Below are 27,715 nucleotides of genomic sequence, written 5' to 3'. Positions count from 1 at the left end.
GGCAGAATAACTTGACATTCATGAACAGAAATGTGATTAGAGAAGCAAAAAACGATGTACTAGAAGGAAAAAGAGCCAAGAAATAATAGACTGTTTTATTTTCCTTTTCATTTCATCACAGGGGTCTTCATCAGGGTCCTTGTAAGCAAGATTTCTGCAGTGACATTGAACTCCTTGTACTCTTGGATGTAAGTACTACACTAAGTGTTATAAAGGACCTATTGAAACCTTGCACGAAGAACCATACTACTTGACAGTTGATTTTTTTTTATCATGCAAACAGTGCAAACATTCACTATTTCATTGGTCTGTACTTTAAATATAGATCCTCAAAAGAAAAAGGTGACATTAATTGTTTTCCTATATATCGTTTGAGAATGTTCATTTTTCATTAAGCATATATCAGAACAGGAAAATATATATCATTGAGAAAACTTAATTTAAAAAAATGCTACAGAGTGACATCTGCTGGTTACCCGGTGCATTGCGTTCCAACAGATTCACCCAAACAGGAAATAAACGGAATTTTCTATTATTTTGGAGGGTGAACGGCGCCACGAGCACACGGAAGTCAACTGCCTGGCCACCCGTCTATTTTGAATGAATTTACCGTAATGCGTGGAGTAAGCGGGGAGGCTATTTTTAGCGTTCGCGAGAACACGCACGTCGCCTGCCTTGAGCGAGTCGTAACAGTGTTACAGCCTGGCAACCGAAGAAGCAAGTCATCCTGACTACGTTCTATTCCCATTGTTGTTCTCGCGGCGCCATATTATTGGCTGCCTCCCGGAAGGTAGCCGTCCCACCGCATAAATCGTCAAAGGTAGGCGGGCAGGCTCCCGTTTCTTGTTGCCACGCTCGCTGACGTCGCCGACATTCTCCCCGGGGCTCTTTCCGTGAAAAAGATAGCACACATGGATCCTAATAACACGAACGCGGAGGCTAAGAGGACGCTCCTGACCCACGCCAAGAGCCTGAGACTCCACACGGGGAATTTAGTCAACCGAACCCGCTTGAAGAAGAAATGTCCGTGCTCTCCCGGCGAGGAGGTAAACTTGGCTTCGTACCGTCGACCGTAGCGAGGCAAGAGTGTCAAAGTATAAAGCTCGCGGAGCAGGTGTGTGAAATGAGGGGAAGACGCCTCTCATTTCCTCAATGGAGAAAGTCGTTCATCACATAACATTCACAGTTTGTTTGTTTATTTTTTTTAACAACAATAATAATGCATTCGGATCACATTCAAAATACGTTCGAAAATGATCACAATTGGACTCTTTTTGAAGGACTATTCAGTCAGATTCCACTTGCACCATGTTCTCATCTCTGATCTCATTTTCGAAACCCCTTTATCCTCATTAGGGTCGCGGGGGGTGCTGGAGCCAATCCCAGCTATCTCTGAGCCAGAGGCAGGGGGACACCCTGAATCGTTTATAAATTTAGAGTGTCCAATCAGCCTATCATGCATGTTTTTGGAATGTGGGAGGAAATCAGAGTACCTGAAGGAAACCTATGCAGGCCCAGAGAGAATATGTAAACTCTACACAGGTGGACCGACTTGGACTTGAACCCAGGACCCCAGAGCTGTGAGGCTGACGCACTAACCACTCGCACCACCGGGTCGCTTGGCACCATGTTGTTTGATAAAATATTTAATCACTGAGATAGATCTAAAACACTTTTCCGTGTCAAAATGGTCCAGCCGTATAATGTTTTCACTCTTTGCATTCTTAATGGGGCAGCCATAAAGGGACTCTTCACATACTTTAAATTAAAGTAATACGATAATACGCGTTACAATATAAGATGGCACAAGTCATTTGGAGAAATATGGGCCAGATGTTGCTTTTTGAGCTGACTTGACTGTAAAAATCACGTCTTGAATAGTTTAAAATCAGGTTTCTGGAAAAATATTTATTGAATGTAATGTACAATTTTTGTTTCAGCTTCAAGAATGCATTCAAGCTACGCTGAGCAGCTGGGTTTCTACTATAGAAGGCCCAACTGAGGTAATGTGACCGAGGGACATTTTCAAAGTGTCTAAAATGAAGATGCAAACATCACAAACTGTTGTTTAGGCCATTTTCCCAAAAGTTTTCTTTAGAATGTGTTAAGGGAAAGAAAGCAGTAATTGCATTGAAAAACCAAATGGCCTAGCTTGGTCAATGCAGTGAAGTGTTCATGCTGTCAGACGGCAGGATTCCGACAGTACAACTGCGGCGATGGACTTCAAACGATGCCTTTAGGGCATCCTGAAAAGGAGCTGTCATGGCCAATGTTCATGCAGTAGTGAATTGCAGTGAGGCGCCATTCCAAAAGTCTCGTCTGTCCGTTGGGATGAGTGGAGGGGATTTGAGGGCGACCTATAAAATGGATGGATGCATTTCATTGCCACCTTATAGTGAAACCCATGATAAGCAATACAGGACGAGTAGTGAGGGCTACATTGGTGTCAAATAGCAGTGTGACGAATTTTGTGTGTGTGTGTCATACCTGTCAACCTCTGCCGATAACTGCCCTTATAAATGATTATTGATTCCCCTTACAACCCCCCCAAAAACCTTACAAACACCGTACGAGTCGTACGGTGTTTGTAAGGTTTTTGGGGGGTTTGTAAGGGGAATCAATAATCATTTATAAGGGCAGTTATCGGCAGAGGTTGACAGGTATGGTGTGTGTGTGTGCGTGGGTGGGTGGGTAGGTGGGTGTGGGTGAATGTGTGTGTGCATATACAGACATGCATGGAATTGCCGCAAAAAGAAGGTTGGAGTCGAGGTTGTCTGATATCCTGAGGGTGGGTTGGTGGTTGCTTTTCCCATTTCCAATAAATTGGATGTATATCGCCCCCAATCCCAAACATCGATTTCAGTTATTTTTATGAGTATAAGGAGTGCAAATTAACTATGAGATTCCATATGGTTTATTTTAGGACTTACCTGACACACTGGACTGTAACATGGGCAAGGCCACAGATGCTGTCGTACCTGAGGAGAGGGAGGAGCTTAAGGTGTCAGGTGCGTCAATCTTCTGAATGATTGCCCTGGTTACGTTTGAAAAACACTCGCCCCCCCGCAGTCTTAGCTGTCAAAAAAATCTTTGAACATAAAAATGACGGCTTTGTTTTGACAGCCAAGCTGTTCCTCTTCGAGTCGGGTCAGTCGTCCATTCGAGATGCAGTGGAGATGGGTAAGGAGGACTGACCGGCCTTTTAGGAATTAAAAGGGTCATTCTAGGTTTGGAAGACATTTTATGTCCCACCTATAAAGTTTGATGTCTATAAAATACTAACTAGCTTCAACTACCATTCGTATACATTTGCAACCCTCTTGTTTTGATTATTCCAAGTACAGTGGTACCTCGTCATACGACCGCTCGTCATACAAAATTCTCGTCTTACGGCGGAAATTTCGATCGTATAATTCGCCCGTCATGCGATCAAAATTTCGTGATGCGACCAAGCCAGGTCTTTTTTGCATATCTTTCGTGTATAACAATATCTACGAGCACGGAACGATTAATTCAGACGAGTTTCTCATACGACCAGGAAACGCACAACGCGCGGGCAAAAAGAGGGCTTTCTGGGTAATGAAGTATACTCGTGCACACAACACCCATAGGCAATGGCAACCTTTCTCAGAATAAAACTTCATTACCCACAATCAATACGTGGGTAAGCTCAACTATTGTATTTCCTGTTATTCTTTCTAAGGAAAGAAGCTCCCGCGATCGTTCTTTAAAGACTATTTCTCGTTGGCAAGTGGTCGTGCGTTATCCTATTGTGAGGACATTTGTGTGCATCATTTTGGGAATATTTTGAAGGCAATACAACAGCAAACAGTCCATCGATAGCGAACGTGAGGGTGGAGGCGTGGCAAACCACCAACCCGGAAAACGAAGGTAACAAAAGATTACAACAAAATTAGAATTCAGTTTTGTGTAAAGTTGCATTAAACGTATGTTTGAGTGTCTGTATATATTAATCCAAGTTAATTTAAATTTGTTTGTTCCGTTTACGAGTGCGTTGTCGTGGAAAAAAAACGGATAAGGATATTTTTCGACCGTTTTGAAGCCCAAATGTCTCCAATCCTAAAATGACCCACAAGCCTCTTCATAATAACAGCGTTACTCACACAATTGTGTTCTCTCCAGCCTGTCAGACTTTGGCAGTATCGCAGCTGGACTCGGTTATCATAGCGCCGCGAAGGCTCCTCGGAGACGAGCAAACGCTGGTTCCTCTTCAGCCGGCGTGGGAGGAGCTGGAAGCGCTCGTCCACAGCCAGAGAATCGCTGCCATCGGCACCTCTGACCTGGACAAGGACCTGTTGGAGCAGCTGTACAACTGGGCTCAGGTCCGTTGCAAATGCATTTATAAGCTTAAAGTTACTTTTTCAGGCTTAGCATCAAGGTTATTTAGTATCCAATATTTTTTTAACGTGAATACAGTATATTGATAGAAGATGTAAATAGAGGGAGCATTTTGGTTTTGATTCAGGTCAAACCCAGCAGCAACCAAGTGAACTTGGCGTCTTGCTGCGTCATGCCCCCTGAACTGACTGCCTTCGCTAAGGAGTTTGACATCCAGCTGCTCACGCACAATGATCCTACAGGTAAATAGCTTCCGTCTTTTTTTTATTTTATTTAAACCCTACATGATACACCACTTTGGTTCTTACTATGATTAGACTGTCTGGTTATAAGGTCCAACAGAGTGTCCCAGTCACATGTTCGAAACAAGTGACTACTTATTGAGAAACCTGACTAGCATCTTCATTCAACATATTTCATAAACCTAATCCTAACATGCCTGTTTTTTTGAGACAAAAAGTTCATCATTGGAGGATGTTTACAGTGGTACCTCGACATACGATCGGAATCCATTCCGAGACCGAGATCATATGTCGAGCTTTTCGTAACTCGAGTGAACGTTTCCCATTGAAATGAATTGAAAACAAATTAATTTGTTCCAACCCTCCTGAAAAAACACCAAAAACAGGATATTGGATTGGAAAAAATGTTTTATTTCTTCTAATTCGCCATATATTGACAAAGTAATAAATTTAAATTATCTTGGATAAATATATACAGACACAACCAAAAATACGTTTAATGTAACTTTACACAAAACTGAATTCTACTTTTGTCTTAATATTTTGTTACCTTCGTTCTCCGGGTTAGCGGTTTGCCATGCCTCCACCCTCACGTTCGCCATCGATGGACTGTTTGCTGTTGTATTGCCTTCAAAATATTCCGAAAATGATGCACACAAATGTCCTCACAATAGGATAACTCACGACCACTTGCCAACGAGAAATAGGCTTAAATGAGTGATCACGGGCGCTCCTTTCCTTAGAAAGAATAACAGGAAATGCAATAGCTGAGCTTCCCACGTATTGATTGTGGGTAATGAAGTTTTCTTCTGAGAAAGGGTGCCATTGCCTATTGGTGTTGTGTGCACGAGTATACTTCATTACCCAGAAAGCCCTCTTTTTGCATGCGCGTTGTGCGTTTCCTGGTCCTAGGAGGAACTCGTCTGAATAAATCCTTCAGTCCTCGTAGAAATAGTAGTTATACACGAAAGAGATACGGCAAAAAAGACAGTGCGCTACAATGATAAACAGCTTCTCATGTCATGGCCACCTGGCTTGGTCGCATCTCGAAATTTTAATTGTATCGCCAGCTAATTATTCGATCGAAATTTTCGTCGTAACACGAGCATGTTGTATCACGAGGTACCACTGTATATTGTTCGTACTCAGCGAAAACTTGTAAAGGTAAAGAAACACTAATCACACACACAAATCACACAAATCGCATTTCATATTTGTCTTGTGAAATTTTGATGCTGATCTGGACAACAACAATACATTTTACTCACTGCTACTAGTTAATGGATCCAGTTCACTTGATCTGGGTTTAAAAAAAGGTTTCTTTCGTTCTGTATTCAAATTCGCTATTATTGGTCTGACGCACTCATTTCCATGCAGAGTTGATATCGGCCGCCACCTTCCAAGAGGCCATGCGGGAAGGAACTCAGAACGCGAGCACAGACCAGTGGAAGCTGGAGTGGCTCCTGCGCTACTCCATTATCGTCAAGAGCCGCGGCATCATCAAGGCCATGGGTTACATGTTCAGTGCCAGGAAAGCTGAACTCTCCTAGCGCCATGCGAGGAATTGCTCTGCAAACTAATCAATGGAAAGCTTTCCATCGCAAATTTCTAGTTACATACGAGAGGTTTCACACAAGCGCTTTTAAGACCAATCATTTTGGGAATATAAAATCGTGTCGCTATCCAGCTTGTTTGTGAATTTCAGGAAAACCTTTACACGTGGAACTTCATTTGACATTCTCTTCATTGGGTTAATTTTGCCTTTCAGCTGTTAATAAGAGAAGAGCCAGCCTTTTTCAGTCATGCAGGTGAGCAGAAAAATACGGTACGACATGCTTTATACCCCTGAGAGCGGCCATCCATGCTCAAATGTTATTGGATGATCCATCTGTCCAAAATAAGGCAAATGGGGTAAAAGAATCAGCTGTTTTATCAAATGTTCTGGCTTGTCTTTCAATGACAACACATACAGATATCCTAATGTCACTGGTTTGATTAAGTAGCTATCATTGCCTTGTTAGTTGTTGACTTTTAACGTCGAGGTTTCATCAGACTTCTTCAAATGTCAAGTGCCTTCTTGTCCTCATACATGCTCGCACCATCAAGCGGTCTATATATCAATAAGAAGGCATGAGGTGAGATGTTTATTTTTCCTATTCATTTGTATTTTGTGCAAAGAGAAATGGCTTATAAAATTTTGATTTATTTAGACTAATTAGCATCCCTCATTTGTGATGAAATGCACTAAATCAGATGTTCTTTTTTGCAACACATTGATTTGATAGGGTTACTCACTAGTAATTTGTCATGAGATTAAAAAAGTATTTTGAGATGAACATGAGGCTGGGTTTCGCCCCTTCTAGTGCAACAGAAATATATTAATGACATCTTTGAAAATACGTTTTTTATTTATAAATAAAACCTCATCTGAACTAGCAAATTGCTTGATAAAACTGGAAGCATTTTCTGTACTGTCATTTATCTGTATCAAAATTGGCTTGATTAAAAGTTAATCATATTTGTTTTTTTTATTTATCCAGTGGATGTGGATGTGTGATGAATAACATTAAGTACCAGATTTAAAAAAAAGCTTGAATTCGAATTGGCACTCAATTTTAACATACTAAATTATCCTTAACCTTGTTGTATAGTAAGTAATAGCTATAATGGATAGTATTCCCCAATTTACAGTGGTGGGTAACGTGTTCATTTTTTTTTTTCATCTTCCTCTTGAGTCATTAATTTTATTGATATTACTTTTAACATGGAAGCTGTACTAACTGCTACTTTCTTTCGCATTGTCATCGATATAATTATTATATCGATGACAATGTATACGATACAATGAAGCATTCGTCGCGTTTCAAATGTTAAACTTTTAATGGAGTCAAATGGCCTGGATTAAAGGTGAGTTGATGTAAAATACTAAGTAAAAATGTTACTCAATATTCGGTCAAATTCGTGTTCTAACACATACTCTTATAGCATCAAGACCACAAAAATCACGACTATCTACGTCATCTTCAAAACATGGACTTTGAGTTGGGAGAACAAAACACCTTGTGGAGTGAGGTAAACAAGCCACCATCTTTTCCACACTCAATATGGGCGTGGTTATGACGATTGCCGACACAGCTGCATAAATTAGGCACATGCGCAGTAGCTCGTCTTTTCCAACTGGCATTTCTATGCTGACGGTCGACTAGCAAGCACCTCAACGTGGTAAGGCTTAGAGCAATTTACTGGTCTAAATGCGTTTTTATCGCGCTACTGGAAGATTTTTAGGAATAAATTGAACCAAAGACGCCAAGAAATCTGTTAGTTTAATGCCAGGTTGAAAACACCGTCGACAATTTAAGTTTGGGCTGCTTTTCCACACCGGCTGTGGGCCGCATGTGGCTAGGTATCTTAGCATTAGCGTCACGAAGACGCTTTCTATTTGGCTTTAAAAAAAATCATGTCTGTTTTTTCTCCATTATTGAGTCGTGTAGAAAGACTTAATTTAGGTAATCGATCAAATCCGAGACATCAACGGACAGTTTACTAGGTAAAGGCTCACTCAAAAATGACACTTTTCACTGCGAGTCCTAAACACCTGTTTGCAATTTGTAATTATTTTGTTTTCACACAAAAAATATGTACACAAAACTTGTTAAGCCGATATTCACCTGGCTGTTAACGTCAGTCCATTTATTTAAATCGCCTTGTCTATAAAAGGGTAAATAGCACGGAGCACTCAGTAACTTATTCTCATTCTTGATCGTTTATTAAATTTCTTGTAAGGTTTCCCTTTCCTGTAACAATTGTTTGGCAACTCCCAAATAGCTTGGTTAAAACATGTTTTCCCTGTTGCATGCAGGTCTTCCTTCCTACGTGCCCAGGACACCCTTGAGGTTACAGGAGAGGCGACTGGGCCAGATTGAGGTAGAACTAGTATTTAAAAATAAACACCTAAGCCTATCTGTTGAATCTCCAGTCTCTAAATATGTTAACTTTTGCTTTTTTTGCAGGCATCAGGCCCTCGTTCAGACTCTGGAGGACCAGATGATCTTCCCGGGTTGCCCACTTGAATATGATGCCTCTCTGAACTCTGCCAGTCTTCTGAGAGGTAAATTTTAGAATATATAAGTATTCATCCAAATTAAAAGCTTATGTTATGTAACTCAATGTGAAATCAGATCTATTTTATTTCCATGTTGAGCTTTCATTGACTAAAGTTGCAATTTGCTTTCCCCCCCCCCCCCCCCCCCCCCCCCCCTCTTATATAGGTAAAGTCCAGAGTTCTCTGGCTCATGGTGGCAAAGTGAGAGGCCAGACCCCTAAGGTAAGAAGTATCTTATTTTTAAAACTTTAATGTTGGCTTAAAAGTAGATTTGAGCAGCAATTGTATTTTTTAAAACACTTGGGGGGGGAAAAAAAAGACCTAAAGACTTCAATGGTCTTTTTTTTTTCTTTTTTCAAAAAACACTTTTGGAAAATAAAGACTTAAATTTTGTTGTTGTGCCTAAGTCTTTTTTGCAAAAAAAAAACACTGTTTTTTTTGTCTACAGGTGGAGAACAGACTGGCCCCAAAAGATCAACATTTCAATGTAATACCAAGTGTCTAAATTTTTTCCTGTTAATAAAATCCTTGACTTATCATGATACCTGCATTCTTTCACTGGGTAAATGAAGAAAAATAATACATGTATACATTTCATGAACATTTATTTTTTCCACAAATATTGGGGCTTTTAAGATAAGTTCATGTAGATCATCCAGCGATTAAAAATGGAACTCAGGAATTGTTCATCACTAGATGGATGGAATTCTGGAAGGAGAAAAAAAACACTTAAGTCCAACTTTGACAAAAAAATATATATACTTACAAGGGAGGTGTTTCCAATGTCATTGAAGTATCATCTCTGCCTTTCTCAGTCAGCAAACCATCCCACTGCAGAAGAAAGCAACATTTAAACCTTAGGGAAAAAATAAAAGGCAAATTAGACATGGCTTGATTTGCTGGCAAATAGAATGAGTGACCAACAGGAATCTCCAACTTTAGTCTATTTTCCACATCATCCTCCACCAAAGTCAAGCTCCCGGAAAGTTTGTTGACATGGGAGATATGGAAAATTAACTGGATAGGGCTCCTTGAGAACCAGAGTTCTATGGAGACCCCTTCTCTATAACAACAAGTACCAGTCAGGGGATGTTGGTGTCAGACTGTGCCATCCTCCGATGTCCCCATATACCAGCAGCTCACCGTGTCACCTTTTCTTAAGCGTTGATTTGGTAAACTGGTGTGGACCCTGAAGAGAAGCAAGATACAAAATGAGTAGGTTTAGTACACATTACATGAAAATTAGAACTAAAATAACCTTAAACACTTGGGTCCTACCTCATCCACAACTTTTTCCTTGACTTCTTTGGCCTTGTCGTTTTGACAACTGTGCCACCTCTCATGGCTTTAGACCTGTACAAAACACAAGTGTGATTATACAATTGCATAATGAACCATTTGGATGCACAAATGACACCACAATCATTGCCCATGTTATTTCATCCTGGATGAGTTTTTCAGTCAATCTTTTCAAATCAATTCGTTTTTTTAAAATGAATATCCAAAAAAGTCATTATTGGTTCCATTGTTATTTTACCATATGTTCAAACTTGAGTCAAAAATGACCCCTGTGCAATGGTAGAACGAATGTCTCACTCAGTTTAGTCAAAACCAAATTTAAAACTAAAAATGAAGAGGTCTTTTAAGTGAAGGGAAAACAAGCCCAGGGTAAAGGTATATATATATTCTATAAGTTTACTGTTTATTCCGTACACCCCCACTGATGGCACTCGAGTTATCCGCACAGACTCTTGCTATTAAAAAAAACATCAACGTCAGACCAGTTTGTGTATTTTCATTCAAAATTTTAAAGAATCATAATTTAAAAAAGTAATTAAGCAAAGCCTTGAATAGTGAACTTTGATATTGGATTATTACACGGATAGAGAAAGTAAGAAACTATTTTTTTAAAAAGGACTGACTCACTTTGCTGACAAACAGCTTATGGCGTCGACAAGCTGCTCCTTTTTGTCCACATTCTTGATGTTTTCCAGCAGTCCGTGTTCGTTGAGGAACTGAAACACAAAATGGAAAGATTTCTTTTTAAACATAAAGAGCTATAGGTAAAGCAATGTAGCCAATTTGTTTGCAAACATTTTCGGTTGCATCCACGTGGGGTTACAGCACGCCATCAGAGCATGTTACCGTCAATAAGCACTCTTAAAATGAAAACTGGGGCTTCGGAATCCCCAAATGAAAACGTACCGAATGCGCTGCATTGTCTTGTAAGAACTTTATCAGGTCTTTCGTCGGTAAAACGTTTGGGCTACTGTGCAGTCCACTGCCGTACTGGCTCCTGGCTCATCCGCCATTTTGAAAAATGGCGACGGCTATATCAACTCTAACCTCGGAAACGCCTATCAAAATTAGACACAAAAATACATTGTTTTCATAATAACGTGTAATTACTCAGTGGCGGGTCGTGCAGCTGCGACACATAAAAAGCATCAATAATAACCTTTTTAAATGAAAAATATCCTGCATCGCTTGAAAAACGTATTATAGCACTCACTTTCGTCCGTCGATTGCTTTTTATTTTTTTGAACGCCCAAACGGAAGTGACGATACTAGTTCGAAAATGGTGGCCACCAGGAGCGGATCGTGCGTTGGCACTCCTGTTAAAATAAACCTCGAAGAAATCGCTGATGTCCAGGTGAACATGTCCACAACTTTCTCTGAAGATCGCATGCAAGCATTTTCTTACGAGTGTATTAGTTGAACTTTTTAGTTTGGTTCTCGATCATCTGCTACGTGGAGTTGCTCCGACTCACGTGGCTACCCCTGACTTCTTTCTCTGTTTATAATCTTCAAAGACTTGCCCCATCGACATAAATATAACTTACGTTGTACTTTGTTTAACGTACTAGTTCTGCCAGATTAAGGGCTTTTCAACCATCTGCATGTATAGGCGAATAAAATATATTCTAATTTCCCAAAAGCATATTTAACCACAGCCCTCTGGTTTCATTCATGTTCTAACCGCTTTATCCTTATTATGGTCGTGGGGGTGCTGGAGCCAATCTCAGCTTGGGGCCACAGGCAGGGGACACCGTGAATCTGTGGCCAGCTGATCGTAGGGCACGAGGAGAAAATAGACAACCATTCACGGTCATACGAGGGGCAATTTAGTGTGTCCAATCAGCCTACTATGCATGTTTTTTGGAATTTGGGAGGAAACCGGAGTACCCGTAGAAAACCCACACATGCAAACACCACTCAGGTGGACCGGTCTGGGTTTGAACCCAGGACCCAGAGCTGTGTGACCAACCACTCGCGCCGTTGGGCTGCCGGTTGAAAGTATTATGATTAATAATGTGATTATTATGATTATTGTGATTATTATGATTATTATTATGATTTCATCAATTTCGTCACACGCAGTTTCTGCGTGTGATGACAAGTAGGCTTTTGTGTTGTGGTAATGACGACATGGCCTATGTCCGATTATTAAAATATTTTTGGGCCAAAAAATTGTAAGTCTAGACAAAAGCATCTTTTTTTAAAGTTTTGCATGAGAGTGGGAGTCACCTGATTGGATCAAAATAGATTGGATATTTATTCAGATCAATGAATTAATACTTGAAAACAGGTAAATGCGTTTTTAAAAGCCAATCTCTTTTACTTGATTCCGATCATCTGAAAATGCTAAACTTCCTCCACCAAATTGCTCGGTAATTGGCCATCGCTCATCTTTGAGACAAATGGGTTAGTGATGTTTTCCCTTCTCTTGTCCTACAGGCCAGCCCATCTACGAGTAGGGGAACCACCACTCGCTCTGTCCTAGCAGAGACCAGCAGACGGCTTGGAGGAGAATTGAGCAACCCGCATACCCCTATGTTGAAAAGATGCAATCGGGCCTCGAGACTCCACAGCCCCTCAGACCTTTGCACTCCCACGGGCTCCACTCACGAAGCGGACGTGTCCGACCTGGAGTCGTGTTGCTCTGGCACGTCCGACGTGGGGTTACTGACGGTGCGCCGCCGAGTGGCGGCGGTGTCAAAAAATATCCGAAGCCTTCTGGAAAAGGAAGAATCGAGTAGCTCTGTCATGTCTGACGCCGAAGCTCGAACGACAACCAACAGGAGGAGCAGAAGGCTCGCCGTAAGCTTGATTCACACGGAGGATGATTTGTCCGAGCCGGATTCCTGCTCTCCGTGGAAAGTAGACAAAAGCATCAAGATTAGAGCTTCGCTCGAGGCCGACCACTTTGTTGAATCTTCAAAAGTCACTCAAAATCAGAGAAGAAGCAGCAGGATCGCCATCAAACAGCAACGGGAAGAGTCGGACCTTTCCGAGATCGATAGCTTATCATCCGACGTCTCGGGAACTGTGAGGCGCAGGAGTGCTAGGTCCGGGAGCAATTTCTCTTCAATTCCCTGCGACCTCCACGAAACCCCGAAAAGCTCTACCGCTCTGAGCAGTCGCCGCACAACACGGCGTACGGCCTCCGAGAGGTCTTGCGATTCCGAGGGATTTGAATCTGGCACCGAATACACCCTGGCCTCCCGCCAATCCACCCGCTCTTTGACTTCCAAGACTGCAGAGGTGGACTCGGAACTGACGGGCGGACAGTCTTCTTGCGGAACGCCCAGCAGCAGTCGCACCGGGTCTGGTGGCGCTCGGCGCCGGCGAACGGCGGTCGCCTCGACGCCGATCGTAAAAGAGCTCTGCATTGTCCTGGAGAACTCCGCTGAAGCAAAGTCCCTCACTGACTCCGTGTTGGACAACACGGTGTTCGCCGAGGATGCAGATTGCACGGTAATGGAGGTCGTCGGCGCAGAAGAGGACGCCGGCGCAGAGGAGGACGCCGGCGCAGAGGAGGACGCCGGCGCAGAAGAGGTCGCAGGCTCAGAAGAGGTCGCGGGCGCAGAAATGGACGCAGTAAAGCACGCCGGCGCAGAAATGGACGCCGGCGCGGAAATGGACGCCGGCGCGGAAATGGACGCCGGCGCGGAAATGGACGCCGGCGAGGAAGAGGACGCCGGCGAGGAAGAGGACGCCGGCGAGGAAGAGGACGCCGGCGCGGAAGAGGACGCCGGCGCGGAAGAGGACGCCGGCGCGGAAGAGGACGCCGGCGCGGAAGAGGTCGCGGGCTCAGAAGAGGTCGCGGGCGCAGAAGAGGACGCAGTAAAGCACACAGTAAAGCATGCCAGCGCAGAAATGGACGCAGAAAGGGACGCCGGCGCGGAAATGGACGCCGGCGCGGAAATGGACGCCGGCGCGGAAATGGACGCCGGCGAGGAAGAGGACGCCGGCGAGGAAGAGGACGCCGGCGAGGAAGAGGACGCCGGCGCGGAAGAGGACGCCGGCGCGGAAGAGGACGCCGGCGCGGAAGAGGACGCCGGCGCGGAAGAGGTCGCGGGCTCAGAAGAGGTCGCGGGCGCAGAAGAGGACGCAGTAAAGCACACAGTAAAGCATGCCAGCGCAGAAATGGACGCAGAAAGGGACGCCGGCGCGGAAATGGACGCCGGCGCGGAAATGGACGCCGGCGCGGAAATGGACGCCGGCGAGGAAGTGGACGCCGGCGAGGAAGTGAACGCCGGCGCGGAAGAGGACGCCGGCGCGGAAGAGGACGCCGGCGCGGAAGAGGACGCCGGCGCGGAAGAGGACGCCGGCGCGGAAGAGGACGCCGGCGCGGAAGAGGACGCCGGCGCGGAAGAGGAAGCCGGCGCGGAAGAGGAAGCCGGCGCGGAAGAGGAAGCCGGCGCGGAAGAGGAAGCCGGCGCAGAAATGGACGTGGGCGAAGAAAAGCACGCTAGCGTGGTGTCAAATGGAGATGAGGAGGAAGTTGTTGTTGTTGAAGGCTTAGTGGCGTCTGGGGATCAGCAGAGTGAGCTCTGTATTGGAAACGAGGACTCGTCTGCCGCGGAAAAGATAGAGGAAGAAGCGGGGCCTTCATCCTTAGAAAAGGTGTCGCCAGATGAGAGCGAAGATGTTTCTACCAAACAGGAGGACATGGAAGTCGAGCAGGTCACGTTGGAGGAGGCCAAATCTACCCGGGATGTCGTCACGGAGCACGACAAAGAGGATGAGATTGAGGGGGCGGCGACAGAAGAGGCCACGGCGCCCGAGGATATGAAAGCTGCCAAGGAGACGTCAACTGTCATCCTATTGGAGAGTGGAGAAGATGAAGAGAACATGGGAGAGAAACCTGGGCCTTCCAGAGAAGCTGCCAAGAAGACGTCAACTGTCATCCTATGGGAGAGCGGAGAAGATGAAGAGAACATGGGAGAGAAACCAGGGCCTTCCAGAGAAGCTGAGGAGACGACGTCAACAGCGTCCATCCATGAGCAGGCCACAGCCAAGAAATGTCAGTCCAAAGGCGTAAAAGTTCCACGGAAGATGAAAATAGTCAGCCTCGAGGACAGCAGCGAGGATGACGACGACGACGACGACGACGATGACTGGGAGTTTGAGGAAGAAGATACGGGAGAAAAAACAGACCGTTACAAGAGGGTGGCAGAGTCGGTCGACGGTCTGTTCGTGGTGGATACGCGACCCGGTGAGGAAGGGGATGAAGATTACTACCTGGAGAAACTCACCCAGGAGGAGGTGGTTGGGGGCCAGGAAGTGGAGGAAGAGTTTATGGATGAAGAGGCGGATGACGACGACGCCGACGACTGCGGCGAAGCGGCATTGCTTTTGTCCAGCAGGAATCCTCAACTGTGAGTACATGAGTTTATCAGGCGATGTTATTAAATAAGAACAAAATGACCGCTTTTAAATGAACTCTCTTCAGTGGCATTGACAAAGATTGATGTCCCATCACAAAAAATGACTTTGAAAAGATTTGAATAAGGTTATGATTAGTAGACATCTACTCCATTTTTAAGTGAGGGCAGCGGCACCAAATGAGTACAAAATTTGGATACTTTTGGTCAACCCTAACGGGATTTGTTCCCCTGGGGAATGTCGGCGAAAGGACCCGAGAGTAAACTTGAGTATGAATCTCTGCTGCAACAATTCCCAACTTTTTATTGAATTTAAATCTGATGGTTTGGAGAAAATGAGCCGTGACGTCGTGCCGATGTTCGTTGCAGGAAGGAGATGTCCAGCCGCATCGACCCGGGCATCAACATGAGACAGCTCGGGGGGTTGTACGTCACTTTCGACGGCAGTAAATCAAAGGCCCTCTCCAGTTCGGTGAACCGGAAGAGAGAAAAAAAGGACCTGGATAAGGTGATCGCAAATGACTTGTTTTCCACATGGTGATTAATAATCAGCATAATTGAGGTTCTGCACTGCTGACAAAAATCCATGCTGGGGGGATAGTTTTGTCACATTCTTTGTGCATCTCCGACACTATTTTCCAAATAAAATAAGGGACAAGGAAATGAATTTAACTACTTTTTGGGGGATTTCATAACTTTGATCTTTTTTGGATCTCAAGGCACTTATTTGCCTATACAAAGCTTTCATAACCTCAACATTTCGTACCTAGAGGCATGACAATTTATTTTTTATTTTTTAACATGGCTCTATGTATCTTAATTTAAAAAAAAAAACATTTTCATTTTTTTGGGCGAATCTTGTTTATGAACATGTCTTTGTTTCTGTCAACAACATGTATTGATTTTGCAGAGGTACAAAAAAATCAACTTGCCTTTTCTGTTTTGCACGCAGGTTATGGAGAAGAGTGTGATGTCTTCAGATTTTGAGAAGAAAGACTCCGTTCCACCATACAGTGAATCCACACATGCTCTGAAAAAACAACGCAGAGTAAGTTTTAGAAGTTTTCAGACATTTCGTTCTGCTTGGATTCCTGCTGTAAAACTGACAATAAACAAACATAAATGTTTGTCAGTGGTCAGAGAGAGAGAAAAATACATAAGTTGCACTTGAGTATTAGTCGCAGGCCCAGCCAAACTATGAATAAAGGGGCTACATATTTGTATGGAAAATACGGTACACATTCTTCAATGAAAATGTTTCACCGCCTCTAGGTGGAGCGTGCTAAAAGTACAGGAGATGCTTGGTTCAACATGAAAGCTCCCGAGCTCACCAAGGAGTTGAAAGCGGATCTGAAACTGCTGAAAATTAGGGGCTCCATCGACCCTAAGAGGTTCTACAAGAAAAACGACCGAGAGGGCTTCCCCAAGTATTTCCAGGTCAGCGAACGCCACAAAAAAATATTTGAGCTGGTCGAAGCGTTACCTTTAAGAAGCATGCGTTACTTTAAGCATTTTTGTGTGCTGAAACGCAGGTGGCCACCGTGGTGGACAACCCCGTCGACTTCTATCATTCCCGCATTCCAAAGAAGCAGCGAAAGAGGACCATGGTGGAAGAGCTGCTTGCTGATGCAGAGTTCAGAAGGTTAGACACGTTACTTTATATATAACCACTGTATTTTTTGGGCTATAAGACGCACCATCTAAAAAATACACAATGATGAGGAAAGAAATATACGTTGGATTTTTGGAGGGCAATATTTTACTTTGTCAGAAACCAAGAACAATCATATGAAAGTAACAATAGTAACATGAACAACAGGCTAAATACCCATCTTTCGCATAACAGTTTTTCCAGATAATTGTAACATAAAAAAACATGTTGTTAGAGAGAGGAAGAAAAAAAAAACAGTCGTACCGAGTATTAGTTGCCAAACTAGGAAAAAAGTGTGCTTATAGTTCGGAAAATACCTTAAATACTTTCTAGTAGTGTAAGTTTTTAATGAAATGGCCAATTAAAAAAAGGTAAAGCGATTTAATGTTGTATTTAATGTGTTTTCAGCAAAAATAAGAAAAAGTTCCAGACCATCGTGGGTGAGAAAGCAGCTCAGGCATCCGGCAAACACAAATTCAAGACAAATAAATTTCACAACAAATCCAACAAATTCACAAAGTGAGGATGTGATTTTCAAGGTCGGACTTTTACACCAAGTAAATTATAGAAAATTGAAAATAACTTGTGCATAAATGCTTTGACAATGCCTTGTACAAATATTACATTAAACAGCAATCTTCTGGCACCAAGGTTTCATTTTTTATAGATTTGCAAAAAAATACATCTATTCTATTTTCAACTTCTACAGTGAACATTTTATAAATGATATTTAAACAGAAATAATACTTCATATGAGTAAGCATCAGGTTTACTAATTGAAAAGCTACAAAATAAGGAACCTGTCAAAAGTGTAAGTTTTAAGCTATGTACCTGAATTAATGCAAACCAGTTTTCGGTTTAAGTCGAACTACATGGAAAGCTTTATGCAGACTTAAGATGTATTACATTATCTCATCAAGAATATTGGACATTTTGTTGTTTGCTTGTCTTCTAATTATGTGTTTGAACAACTGATGTCATCTAATGCTACATTAAGTTTAAAAAGAATCTACGGTGTTATTGGAGCAATCTTAACATTTGCTATTTCTAAGAACATTGTTAGTCTGTACACAGCCTGACAAGTTGCTAAATTTATCATATAATGATAATAGCTGCAGTCATACGTGGACATGATGGATTTAAAACTTCCCGCATAAACACCGTATTTGTTGCAAGAAAAAATGCTGAATCTAGGGTACGGTTTATGCGCACAAGTTAGACTTGACAATCAGGGGACAATGAGAGAAATTGTCAAATTTTAAGGGTGCGGCTTATATGTGGAGGCGGCCAATATGCAAGAAAATGCGGTATGTATTTTTGGTCATAAAACAGGTATTAGCTAATGTATGGTAGGTTAAAGTGGTCTAAGCCAGGCTCATCAAGTCACTCAATTTTTTAAGGGGTGCTGAAGACACCCTAAAATTGGCTTAGTGATGCCACTGGAAGTACTCTACAGTATTTCCTCGAATTTCATTGAAAATGTAGAGCAGAAAAACCGCGGAGGAGGGTCACCCCTATTATTTCTACCATATGTACGCTTTGGTGTCCGTGCAATATCGAGGAATGTAGATATTAAGAGTTACACAAATATACAAATGCGTAAATACTAAAGTAGTGAAATGCAAATCTTACCTAATGCTCCTTTAAAAACTGCGGTCATATATTTTAGTTACTTTACGTCTAGATCAGAAGATCAGTCCAGGTCCAAGGGGACTCTGTGGGTCCGAAGAATTCTCTGGACTCTGCTGTGTATCTGCTCCCAGTAGGATGGACTGGGATCTCTGGTCTGCACCCTGACAAGATCAATTAAGAGAAACAAAATGAGTTGAGTTGGAGAAAAATTCTTCTGAAGACAATGTCAACGAGCCTACAAAGTTCTATTTCAAAAGTAAAATCCAAACATACTGTTAATCTCTCATTTGTCCACTGAAGGGCACTGGAAGCCCGCATGAAGCTAAACCGATCTGACAATGGATGTTCAGCTTTCATACATGAGGATGTCGTTTAAAGCCATATTTTTCATTCAACTTTTAACAACTACAACATTAGTTACACCAGCATTACTCAATAAAAATTTAATCCTTTGCAAGGATAATATTGGATTAATAATTAATATTGTGCATGCATTGTAAATAAACGACAACTGCTATTAACGACTCAAAACCTAGTGTTTTTTGAAAAATGGGAACGTTAACCTTTTTCAATTTTTGGCTTAAAATACATTGAGAAATATTATTTTGAAGACCCGATGAGGATTTATTTTATATGTATATAGATTTTTTTTTTTGATATTTGGACCTCACTTAATTTAGATGTACTGTATTTTTAGGTTTTTGCAGTATATCCAGCTAAGTATTTGTTTTAAATTCTAGTCAAGCGCAGTTGTAAAGAGTATTTTTCATTTAAGCTCCCCAAAACTGCCAAGCATTTTATGTGTGGTCCAAATAAAGTCCTGGCATCAGAAAGAAACACGAACAGAGTGTGAAGCTCTATCTTTAGGTGGGATTGCACATATTGCCTATAGATGAAAGCCGAGTGAAGTGGCAAGCCGTGTCCTTCTCCTCGCTGCTCTAATCTGGCACCCCGCGACTCTCGTGGCGTTTTCAATTGGGCCAAAACAATCGTTCATTTCCTACAATTGACTTTGCGGTGAGATTGTCTATTGATTTTAATGTTTACTTATGAGCCGAGTCTGTCGGGCGCAGGTAGACAAACACAACCCAACATGGGCGTCGGCCGTGTGATCAAGTGGCAGCCGGCGCGCGATGGATGAGAATGTCTCCCGTGAATGTATTAAAGGCAGCTTCGGGTCAAAGACATTGAGAGTGAGGCGGTGACATAAATCAATACTTTTCCTCCCTATCTTTCCTCTCCTTGCTGCCCGGTAATGAACAAACATGACGGGAGATCAGCGCCTCTAATTCAAACACGCACACGACGACACACAAGGCCGACACCAGAACGCAAGATTGCCACGTAGATGTTCCATATCCCATCATCGGGACAACAAACAGGTGCCTCATTCTATGTGAAGATCCTACCAGCAAACATGTATTTGTTGACACAGACACATTGGGAGGAATTCATCATGGCAAGAAAGACAAGAGGAGGATTACGCCTTCTCATTTTACTCTGGCAGGAAAGTTTTGAAGTTTAAGTCCCACCATTGCAGATTTTTACACACTAATTAAATCATAGATTTTTGTCAAAGGCCTTTCCAAAATAAACTATCGGGACTGACACAGATCCATAACTATTGAAATTGTACCAAAAAAAGCAACATTGTAACTCAGTGCTGTTAAAAATCAATGACGGAAGGACAGGGTCTGCCATAAGACGTATTATTCGATGGAAAATCCGTGGGTAGACGAGTATACTCGTTTTCATCGAGCGCCGAGTTGAAATATGAGATTAAAATGAGGTCAAAGCATAGATTAAGTCCATATGAGGATGAGATTTTGCTATACAAGTTCGAACTGGGCCAAGAACACCAGTTAACCTAATTTCCAGGTTTTATTTGTAATTTAGACATTTTTAAATGTGGCAATATTTTTAGTAATTTAAAACTAACTTTGTTATATCATTTGAAAAATTAAATTATATTAGATTATGTTGGGGTTATTCTGGGATATTATTATATATGTGCGTATTAATCATTATATGTATATGTGATACATTAATCATTATAAGCAGACGAAAGCTCAGTATAATGAGGACACTCAACAATGTTTTGATTATGTGCGACTAAATGGACAGAGGAGGATGCCTTTCTTCAGAATGCTCCGGTGGCGAGGACGAGCCAGGACCGATTCTCACTTGCAAGTTATCGCTAGATTATGTCTACGATGTCTCTCCTTTTATTAAAGTATATCTATTAATAAACCTATCAGATTATTTTTATATTAGTTTAATTTGTGTGCCCTTTAAGTGTTGAGCAGAACCATGAAGGCCATGCACATCATTTGTTTACAATGGGCCAAAAAATGATTCAGCAGGCCAGATTTTGCCCCCGGGCCTTGAGTTTGACACCTGGGGATTTTGGTGTAAAAGGAAAATGCAACTACACATGCAGTTGGATGTCTTGGTCAAGCTCTAATAGATGTGAAAGAAAGTGACATGCAGTGTTGTAAGGGTGTCAAGTGTTCTTCACCTTCCCCTGGAGGAATGCTTGGAGGTCACAGTGCCTCTCCTCTTTGCCGCAGCCGAGGCGGAGGAGGCTCGGGGAGGACTTTGGTTCAGCTCGTCACGTCGGAATGATGGCCCCGGAGACGACCACGCATGATCTGACCGCGTCTGCATGGGTTAAGTGTGTTGGAAGTGAAAAAATGTTTGCTGCCTGAGGCTTTATTTTCACACACGTTTTAAAAATGGAGACGGGAAAAGATTGAAGTGAACAATTTAAGCCTGGAGGAAAAACCAAAACAAAACAAAAAAAGACTATGCTTTTCTGGTGAAGTTCTCTTTACATTTCAGGGATATCTGATTTTTGTTGTTGTTTGCTTGATAAATGATATATTACAGAGTATTGTGACTTACTATGGAAGCCCTGGGACTATAACTGCCAAGTTGAAAACCTGCAAAGACAAAGTCAGAAGTGAACCATGGTGAATCCAAAATTTAATTTAAAAAGTGTTTTTGGTTGCGCCTTATAGTGCGGAAAATACGGTATCTTACATTTCTTCATCATTAACGTATGTATGTAATTAGTAGGCGAAAATGACATGTTTGGGGCCCAATTGTTGACTTTTGGCTTACAAGAATTGTCAATAAAGTTTGCTTAAGAATCATACCGTAGTGATCATCTAGCACCCCTGTGTGGCAGCTCTCTACGTAATACTCTGGCAAAAAAGAAGAGGTATCCATCACACTACTGCAAGTGGGAACCTGTGGGCGCATAATACAGGAGAGCACAGTTCACCATCTTTTTCACATGTTGATTTCAAATAAAGCAACAAAGGCCTGCAAACAAAATCGAAAAGCACACTGCCGTTAAAAGCAATGTGCCTCCCGTTGAAGCCACTTCATTAGGTATCTATTTGCTAATTGCAGTTTGACTCTCAATTACCCAGGTTAATTGTCCACTGGGAAACCCCTCAGAGGAAAAACAGAGCAATGTCAGAGTTATTCTGGTGAATTCCATTCACCACATGGAGGTATTTAATCTCTCATTTTAATAAAGGAATTTAATAGCTACATCTGTATCTCTGCAAATCCCCAAGAGGAGTGAAACAACACACATAAAAAATGTAGTGTTCACAAATAACTATACCCTCCTAAACTAAGCAGCTCTTTAGAATCCCTCGCTGAAACATGGTTGGCGACGTCACAATCCATTAACAGCTCAGGTGAAGAGATTAACACTGGCCTTTATTATGACGTCCACTTAATCCTCCCGCTATATTAATCATGTTCACATTTATAAGATACCCATGAGGAAGGAACTATATTCACCAACGACGACTCGGTGCGCCTACACATTTAATTAAAATCCACTAAAATTTGACAAAAACATCCTCATTTATTTCCATGGGCACGTTCAACACCCCAAAAAATGCTTCCAGTCATTACTAGTATTGTTTTTCTTCCGCAACTCGCAAAAAAATCTCTCTCTTAGTGGCCAATATTTTGGGGCAAAAAGGCAATAGGAAATGCCTCAATTTTGATAGGAAAATTCTTCAATATCAATAAGAAGTTACCCAGAATGAAAAGGAAGTGATCAAAAATGACCGCAAAATGAATTGGAAGTGACCGAGCTTTACCTTAAAAGCAACAGGATGTGAAACAAAAACAATAGTAAGTGAAGTAAAATTAACTTTATGATACTAAGACTATATCTTTGACATACGATGGCTTTCGCCTATTCTAACAAACTGCATTCTGGGTTGCGCAACTCCACAGACCATTAAAACGCAAGCGGCGAATTCACCCCAAATCAGAAGTGATCCAAAATGATGACTAAGTGACTAAAATCAAAAGGAAATTACCCACAAATGCTCCAGAATGGACAAGAAATGTCCTTCATTTTCCACTGAGATAATCCACCACCATGACAGTAATTAAAGTGTAGTATTTATAATATTTCATAAATGGTAATACAAACCAAGAATGGAGGGATACTCTCCGTCTCCTTCTTGAAGTAGTGCGGTCCGAGCTGGAGGTGTCGGAGTCTCTGCTCAGAGTCTAGGGAGAGCTGGCACATTTTTCGGTGGGTGTATGGCGACAGCGCCCGACTGGTGGAGGAAACAGTCGGCTGCTGGTAGCCGGGTTCGAGACCAACAGTGCGTTTTTGCAGCCTTCTTTTTGCCTTGCTGGTGATGTGGCGGCACGGGTTGGAGCAGGGTGAGCGTCTAGATGCACTTTTCCCTTTGTCTTTCGCAGCCGACGTCGTCCTTCTCGTCTGCAAGACAGACGTAAAATTGTTTAAGGGTCTATCCCGGGATTAACACACCATCCGCGTCTTGTTAAACGTCAACCAATAAAATAGCAGTTTAAACATGCCGCTTTCCAGCAACCGCCGCATTACCACAACAACCGTGACGGCCTCTAACATCACCGGTAATGGCAACCTGGGATGAATAAGATCAAATCAAATGTTTATTCTAGTCTAATACAATAATACAAAGGCATTTAGGCAGCCAAATTGCTTTTTAGGGAAATCACATAACACTCAAATTATTTGGAAGAGAAGCGCAAGGATGAATGTTTATACGCCGAAGCCGCCGTTTGATTAAAGCTTCATTTCATTATATCAACGCAAATAGGCTCATTCATTTTCATCTACAAACATGCACTCACCTCTTTGTGCTGGACGGACTTTGTCTTCCTGTCACCCGGTGATTCTCTGACCTTAGTTGGGGATCAATTTAGATAAATTGCTTCAATAGAATAAGGGAGTCAAACAATGCATCCACCATTTACGTACTGTATTTTCCGTACTTTAAAGTGCATCAATTTGCGGTATTGCAAAGTGTAAATATAACACAGGCCCCTACTCCTACTACAGCTCTATCTAGTGGATGTATAAGACAATCCCTGACTACTACTACTACTACTACTACTACCACCACAACCACAACCACAACTACTACTGCGTTTTATGATCCGTTGCACCTTATGCAAACCTATGGCTCAGGAGCCAAACGTGGCTCTTTTGATGGGTGTATATAGCTCTGCACTAAGCTGTTAGGCAAAATATGGAAACCACTGATGAGCGAGCTGAGACCCGAACGCACCAATCGGTGCATCACGTCGGCACTGTGGGCGTCGATACTACCTCTAACGCCTTTTTAATCTTTTTTTTTCTTCGTTAGACTCTTCTGCATTGATTAGCAACAGCATGCTAATATTCTCAAAATAATTCAGACTTTTTGTACTTTAAAAAGAGGTCAAATGACTAAAGAAGGGACACATTTTTATGTATTATTACTTTTAAATTCTGCCGATAGCGCTCAAGGAATAACATTTGAAAATATAAAATGTTTAGGCTCTCCCTGTCAAAAAGGTTATATATGAAACAATTTTTCATTCATTGAAGTGCGCCTTCTAGTGTGGAAAATACGGTAATCAATATTTGAATGGTACTTGTACGATACCGCAAAACGTCACTGACAGACATATCCGTAAACAATCTTTCAGATTTTAGTAGCAGCAGGCATGGGACTTACAGGTGAGGCGCCCATCCAATCACTCTCCTCGATGAATGATGTCACTGAAAAGAGTACCACGGGAAATGCACCCTGGAGACAAGACAGGTGACAACTTGAGAAAGAAGGGGAATATGTAGTTGACAAAACAGACATACACAAAAAGCCCAGAAGGCCAATTTACGAGCACAATTGTTCTGTCTGGGCCCCGCTTTGAGTGAAACAAATTGCAGGACAGGCCGAAAGCTCCGGCGATGTTTCAAAAATACGACTTTTACCAACAGAGTCGGTCGGCATCACTCTGTTGATGGAAGTCGTAGACAAACTAGCATGAGGGCAACAGTAAAGAAGCGCTGAGCTAGATGATATTTTAATATGGCGGTCTGGAGGGAGAGTGATGAGGACAGATTGTGAAATAAAAGCAGCGTATTCACATTTTGAACATGGTGCGTGCTGTGGCAATATGATTTGAACAACACACTTAAAGTGTGTATGTGACAACCTTTTCCAGGCACAAATAATGATTATTTAAGTTATTATTATTATTTTAAACTTCAATGGCCAATTATTTAACTCATGGGCTGCCGTTGACGGCGCGCGACGTCCAATTCTTTATGAACGTTCATTCATTTTCTCTGTGAGGATGTAAGGCCGCTTACGTGGAATTTAGAGGAAGTTTCCATCATTGATACGTCTCTCTGAATGGAGTCCTCAGCAGTGCCCAGATTGGGACCAGGTTTCAGGAAGTCTCTGCTGTTTTGCGTCATGATGGCGAGGGTCTTATTCTCTGATAACGCATCAATGGATATATACACATAATATTTGCACAAGGGAACATATCACGCAAAACGCTCACCTGCAGACAGCGACTGAATCAGCTGAAAAGATGTGGTGTCAGCTAAGAGGGAGAAAAGCACAAGCGTAGAACCAGTCAGCGTAGATAGGAGCTAATAGCTCGCCTGCTTGCGTGGCACAGGAAGTAAGACTCAAGAGATGAGGAGGGAAATCTCCAGAGGGCCATTTACCTTTTAGCAGGTCACCCACTGCAGCGGGGTCAACAACATCAGCGTACGTCTGGTGTAGCACGTTGCGTGGTGACAAAGCAAATCAATACGGCAAACAAGGTTAGAGCGGCAGCCTGGTAAAAGGCTTCTCCCGTCGGATCTATTATTAGATCAACGACTTTATTTAGTCGCCGTCATCATTCTCACCTTTTCAAAAACCAGACGCTGGTTAAAGTGTAATGGGAAGCATGGCGGCAAACAGGAAGTCTTCCTGCACTGGCCCATGATGCAAACATTTAGGAAGATATCACCTGTCTGGGGGAGTCGAACGTCCTGACAGGTGACCTAGGAGTTCATATAATAGTACCTGGATTTTGAATTTGGGAGCCATTCTTTCATTCATTCATTTTTATACCACTTATCCTCTTAAGGGTTGCTGGAGCCACATTATCCCAAAAGTTTGTTTTATTATGAAATTTAGATGTTCTAAACAATGTACTATATATATATATGTTATATATATTAAATCTTTGTAATGCCCCAAAAATATCTACATTCATTTCACAGCTTGTTTGATGCTGGTCAAGTTTTGTATATGTATATACACATTTTAAATGTTCCACAGTGAGGCCCCATTGGTGATGACTCATTGGTTTAATAATATAATTGAAATTTAAAATGTGCAATACTTTTTTTGTTATCACACACTATCAGAGAAACCAGCAGAATCTGAAGTTTATTGCAGATTTTATTCATCTGAATTTTTCTATGAGAACCAAATTAATTCAAATGTCCCTAAAGGAAACGTGAAATTTAATTCATAATTCATCAATTGTCTCTGCTTCTGAGAAAATGGGTAAATACTAAATATCAGGGAATATCCAGCACAGCATAGTACAATTTCAGCCACATATCTTTGAAAAATATATATATAATTCAGCACTATTATTTCATAATTAATCACGTTAAATTACAGAATGTTTGACTATTCCAATTATTAAGAGTATATAAGCAGCTTTAAACCACGTCGACTCTAAGCCCCAAAGGCCCGCGGATACTGCGCATGCGCAACTCTCATGGCCAGCAAACGGAACGCCACTAATAATAGTTCGGGAATTTTGTTATAAAAATGCAATTGATCTTTTGTACATTTTACCATTATCATGTCGCATAACTATTATGCTAAAATATTACTTTATGCGCTACAAGATCGCGACGTAAATCACCAGAGTTTGGACAGCGTTGTCTGAATGTCAAGCTTACTACCAAACAAAACAAGTTATTGTTGCGTAGTAATGGCACACTTACTGAATGAATGTCCAACAACACCGTACATTTCCAAGACTTTCCGGATCGTTGAAAAAAGGAAAGCTTTTTCGTTGCGGCCATCTAAAAACACCTTGGCAAAGAACACTTGTTGTCATGCCTACCACACTGCAGGGCTGGACGATTGTCGCCCAATCACGTGACGTCACAGACGACGCAGCTGTTGATATTTTAAAAATTATTATTATTTTTTAATTCACACGCCAAGCATAATGTAAGCAAACAAAAGGAACAGAAATGACATCAAATAAGGCGTATCATTATCAGACCATCTGGTTAATCTTCAGCTGTAAATACCTGAAAGTATTTCCAAATAAATAAATAAATGACACATTTTTGTAAAATTGTTTTGATGAACTACGAAATAACATGTTTTTGCTGTCAATCGATGCATTTCTGGGGTTCATTTTATAAATTATTATTGCAATCAGAAAAGAAACATGTTCATACAGTATGAATGTAAAACAATAATATACTGTACATATTCAAAGAGCTCAAGAAGGCATGCATTTACATAAAGTCATATGAATATGACTTCAATTTCAAATAAATACAATTTTAGTCCATGTATGTCTTGAAGCAATCAATAGAAAATCATCCAAAACTTACCGGAAATTACCTTTAATTACCCTAAAATAGAAGTGGAAAAAAAATAGAAATGAGGCAAAATTAACTCTGCCTACTATTGACAAAGTTAGATGTCCAATTCACATTGAT

The 27,715-nt window shown here is 41.8% G+C and overlaps 3 protein-coding genes and 2 long non-coding RNA genes across 10 annotated transcripts; 3 read left to right on the top strand and 2 right to left on the bottom strand.

The window, feature by feature from the left end:
• Window positions 1-542: 542 nt before the first annotated feature.
• Window positions 543-7,119, top strand: gclm (glutamate-cysteine ligase, modifier subunit). The gene is made up of 8 exons (XM_077608040.1): window positions 543-820; window positions 903-1,046; window positions 1,941-2,003; window positions 2,924-3,008; window positions 3,124-3,180; window positions 4,144-4,343; window positions 4,487-4,601; window positions 5,979-7,119. The coding sequence occupies exons 2-8, from the start codon at window positions 912-914 to the stop codon at window positions 6,149-6,151; spliced, it is 828 nt and encodes a 275-aa protein (XP_077464166.1). The 5' UTR covers window positions 543-820; window positions 903-911; the 3' UTR covers window positions 6,152-7,119.
• A 632-nt stretch (window positions 7,120-7,751) lies between these two features.
• Window positions 7,752-9,245, top strand: LOC144079268 (uncharacterized). Its single transcript, XR_013301473.1, has 5 exons — window positions 7,752-7,823; window positions 8,461-8,525; window positions 8,612-8,709; window positions 8,870-8,925; window positions 9,152-9,245. It is a non-coding gene; the product is annotated as an uncharacterized LOC144079268 (long non-coding RNA).
• A 207-nt stretch (window positions 9,246-9,452) lies between these two features.
• LOC144078885 (uncharacterized) lies at window positions 9,453-11,218 on the bottom strand. Of its 3 annotated transcripts, XR_013301350.1 has the most exons (5): window positions 10,909-11,208; window positions 10,630-10,718; window positions 10,006-10,056; window positions 9,783-9,892; window positions 9,453-9,559 (listed from the first exon to the last, which is right to left on the bottom strand). It is a non-coding gene; the product is annotated as an uncharacterized LOC144078885 (long non-coding RNA). The 3 variants fall into 3 exon arrangements; XR_013301349.1 differs by lacking the exons at window positions 9,453-9,559; window positions 9,783-9,892 and having other exon boundaries at window positions 9,981-10,056; window positions 10,909-11,060; window positions 11,162-11,218; XR_013301348.1 differs by lacking the exons at window positions 9,453-9,559; window positions 9,783-9,892 and having other exon boundaries at window positions 9,981-10,056; window positions 10,909-11,142.
• On the top strand, window positions 11,190-17,671 carry dnttip2 (deoxynucleotidyltransferase, terminal, interacting protein 2). Of its 2 annotated transcripts, none has more exons than XM_077607321.1 (8): window positions 11,190-11,356; window positions 12,442-14,058; window positions 14,293-15,368; window positions 15,744-15,882; window positions 16,327-16,422; window positions 16,647-16,811; window positions 16,907-17,016; window positions 17,434-17,671. In XM_077607321.1, exons 1-8 carry the CDS (start codon window positions 11,282-11,284, stop codon window positions 17,546-17,548), a joined length of 3,393 nt encoding a protein of 1,130 aa, XP_077463447.1. In that variant the 5' UTR covers window positions 11,190-11,281; the 3' UTR covers window positions 17,549-17,671. The 2 variants fall into 2 exon arrangements, with proteins under 2 accessions (XP_077463447.1, XP_077463448.1); XM_077607322.1 differs by having other exon boundaries at window positions 12,442-14,199; window positions 14,440-15,368.
• Window positions 17,672-18,271: 600 nt separating this feature from the next.
• On the bottom strand, window positions 18,272-27,701 carry spata6 (spermatogenesis associated 6). 3 transcript variants are annotated; one of them, XM_077607318.1, is made up of 12 exons: window positions 26,981-27,176; window positions 25,880-26,017; window positions 25,694-25,742; window positions 25,525-25,566; window positions 25,328-25,455; window positions 24,690-24,761; window positions 23,821-23,871; window positions 23,126-23,422; window positions 21,816-21,909; window positions 21,562-21,599; window positions 21,176-21,318; window positions 18,272-18,818 (listed from the first exon to the last, which is right to left on the bottom strand). In XM_077607318.1, exons 1-12 carry the CDS (start codon window positions 27,059-27,061, stop codon window positions 18,719-18,721), a joined length of 1,233 nt encoding a protein of 410 aa, XP_077463444.1. In that variant the 5' UTR covers window positions 27,062-27,176; the 3' UTR covers window positions 18,272-18,718. The 3 variants fall into 3 exon arrangements, with proteins under 3 accessions (XP_077463444.1, XP_077463445.1, XP_077463446.1); XM_077607319.1 differs by lacking the exon at window positions 23,821-23,871 and having other exon boundaries at window positions 26,981-27,701; XM_077607320.1 differs by lacking the exon at window positions 25,880-26,017 and having other exon boundaries at window positions 26,981-27,174.
• Between the last annotated feature and the right edge of the window lie 14 nt (window positions 27,702-27,715).

This window comes from Stigmatopora argus, chromosome 8 (assembly GCF_051989625.1).
Source record: "Stigmatopora argus isolate UIUO_Sarg chromosome 8, RoL_Sarg_1.0, whole genome shotgun sequence".
NCBI lineage: Eukaryota > Metazoa > Chordata > Actinopteri > Syngnathiformes > Syngnathidae > Stigmatopora > Stigmatopora argus.
Note: the sequence above shows the minus strand (reverse complement) of the source record. Positions and strands in the feature narration are given on the sequence as shown.

Coding starts and splice junctions, on each gene's coding strand:
- gclm (XM_077608040.1), top strand. CDS start 912: ATGGATCCTAATAACACGAACGCGGAGGCTAAGAGGACGCTCCTGACC. Junction 3,009..3,123: donor GGAGGAGCTTAAGGTGTCAG/GTGCGTCAATCT, acceptor TTGTTTTGACAG/CCAAGCTGTTCCTCTTCGAG. Junction 4,344..4,486: donor AGCTGTACAACTGGGCTCAG/GTCCGTTGCAAA, acceptor GTTTTGATTCAG/GTCAAACCCAGCAGCAACCA.
- dnttip2 (XM_077607321.1), top strand. CDS start 11,282: ATGGTGGCCACCAGGAGCGGATCGTGCGTTGGCACTCCTGTTAAAATA. Junction 15,369..15,743: donor TCCAGCAGGAATCCTCAACT/GTGAGTACATGA, acceptor TGTTCGTTGCAG/GAAGGAGATGTCCAGCCGCA. Junction 17,017..17,433: donor GCTGATGCAGAGTTCAGAAG/GTTAGACACGTT, acceptor ATGTGTTTTCAG/CAAAAATAAGAAAAAGTTCC.
- spata6 (XM_077607318.1), bottom strand. CDS start 27,061: ATGGCCGCAACGAAAAAGCTTTCCTTTTTTCAACGATCCGGAAAGTCT. Junction 25,456..25,524: donor GATTCAGTCGCTGTCTGCAG/GTGAGCGTTTTG, acceptor ATGCGTTATCAG/AGAATAAGACCCTCGCCATC. Junction 24,762..25,327: donor AAACTTCCTCTAAATTCCAC/GTAAGCGGCCTT, acceptor TCTTGTCTCCAG/GGTGCATTTCCCGTGGTACT.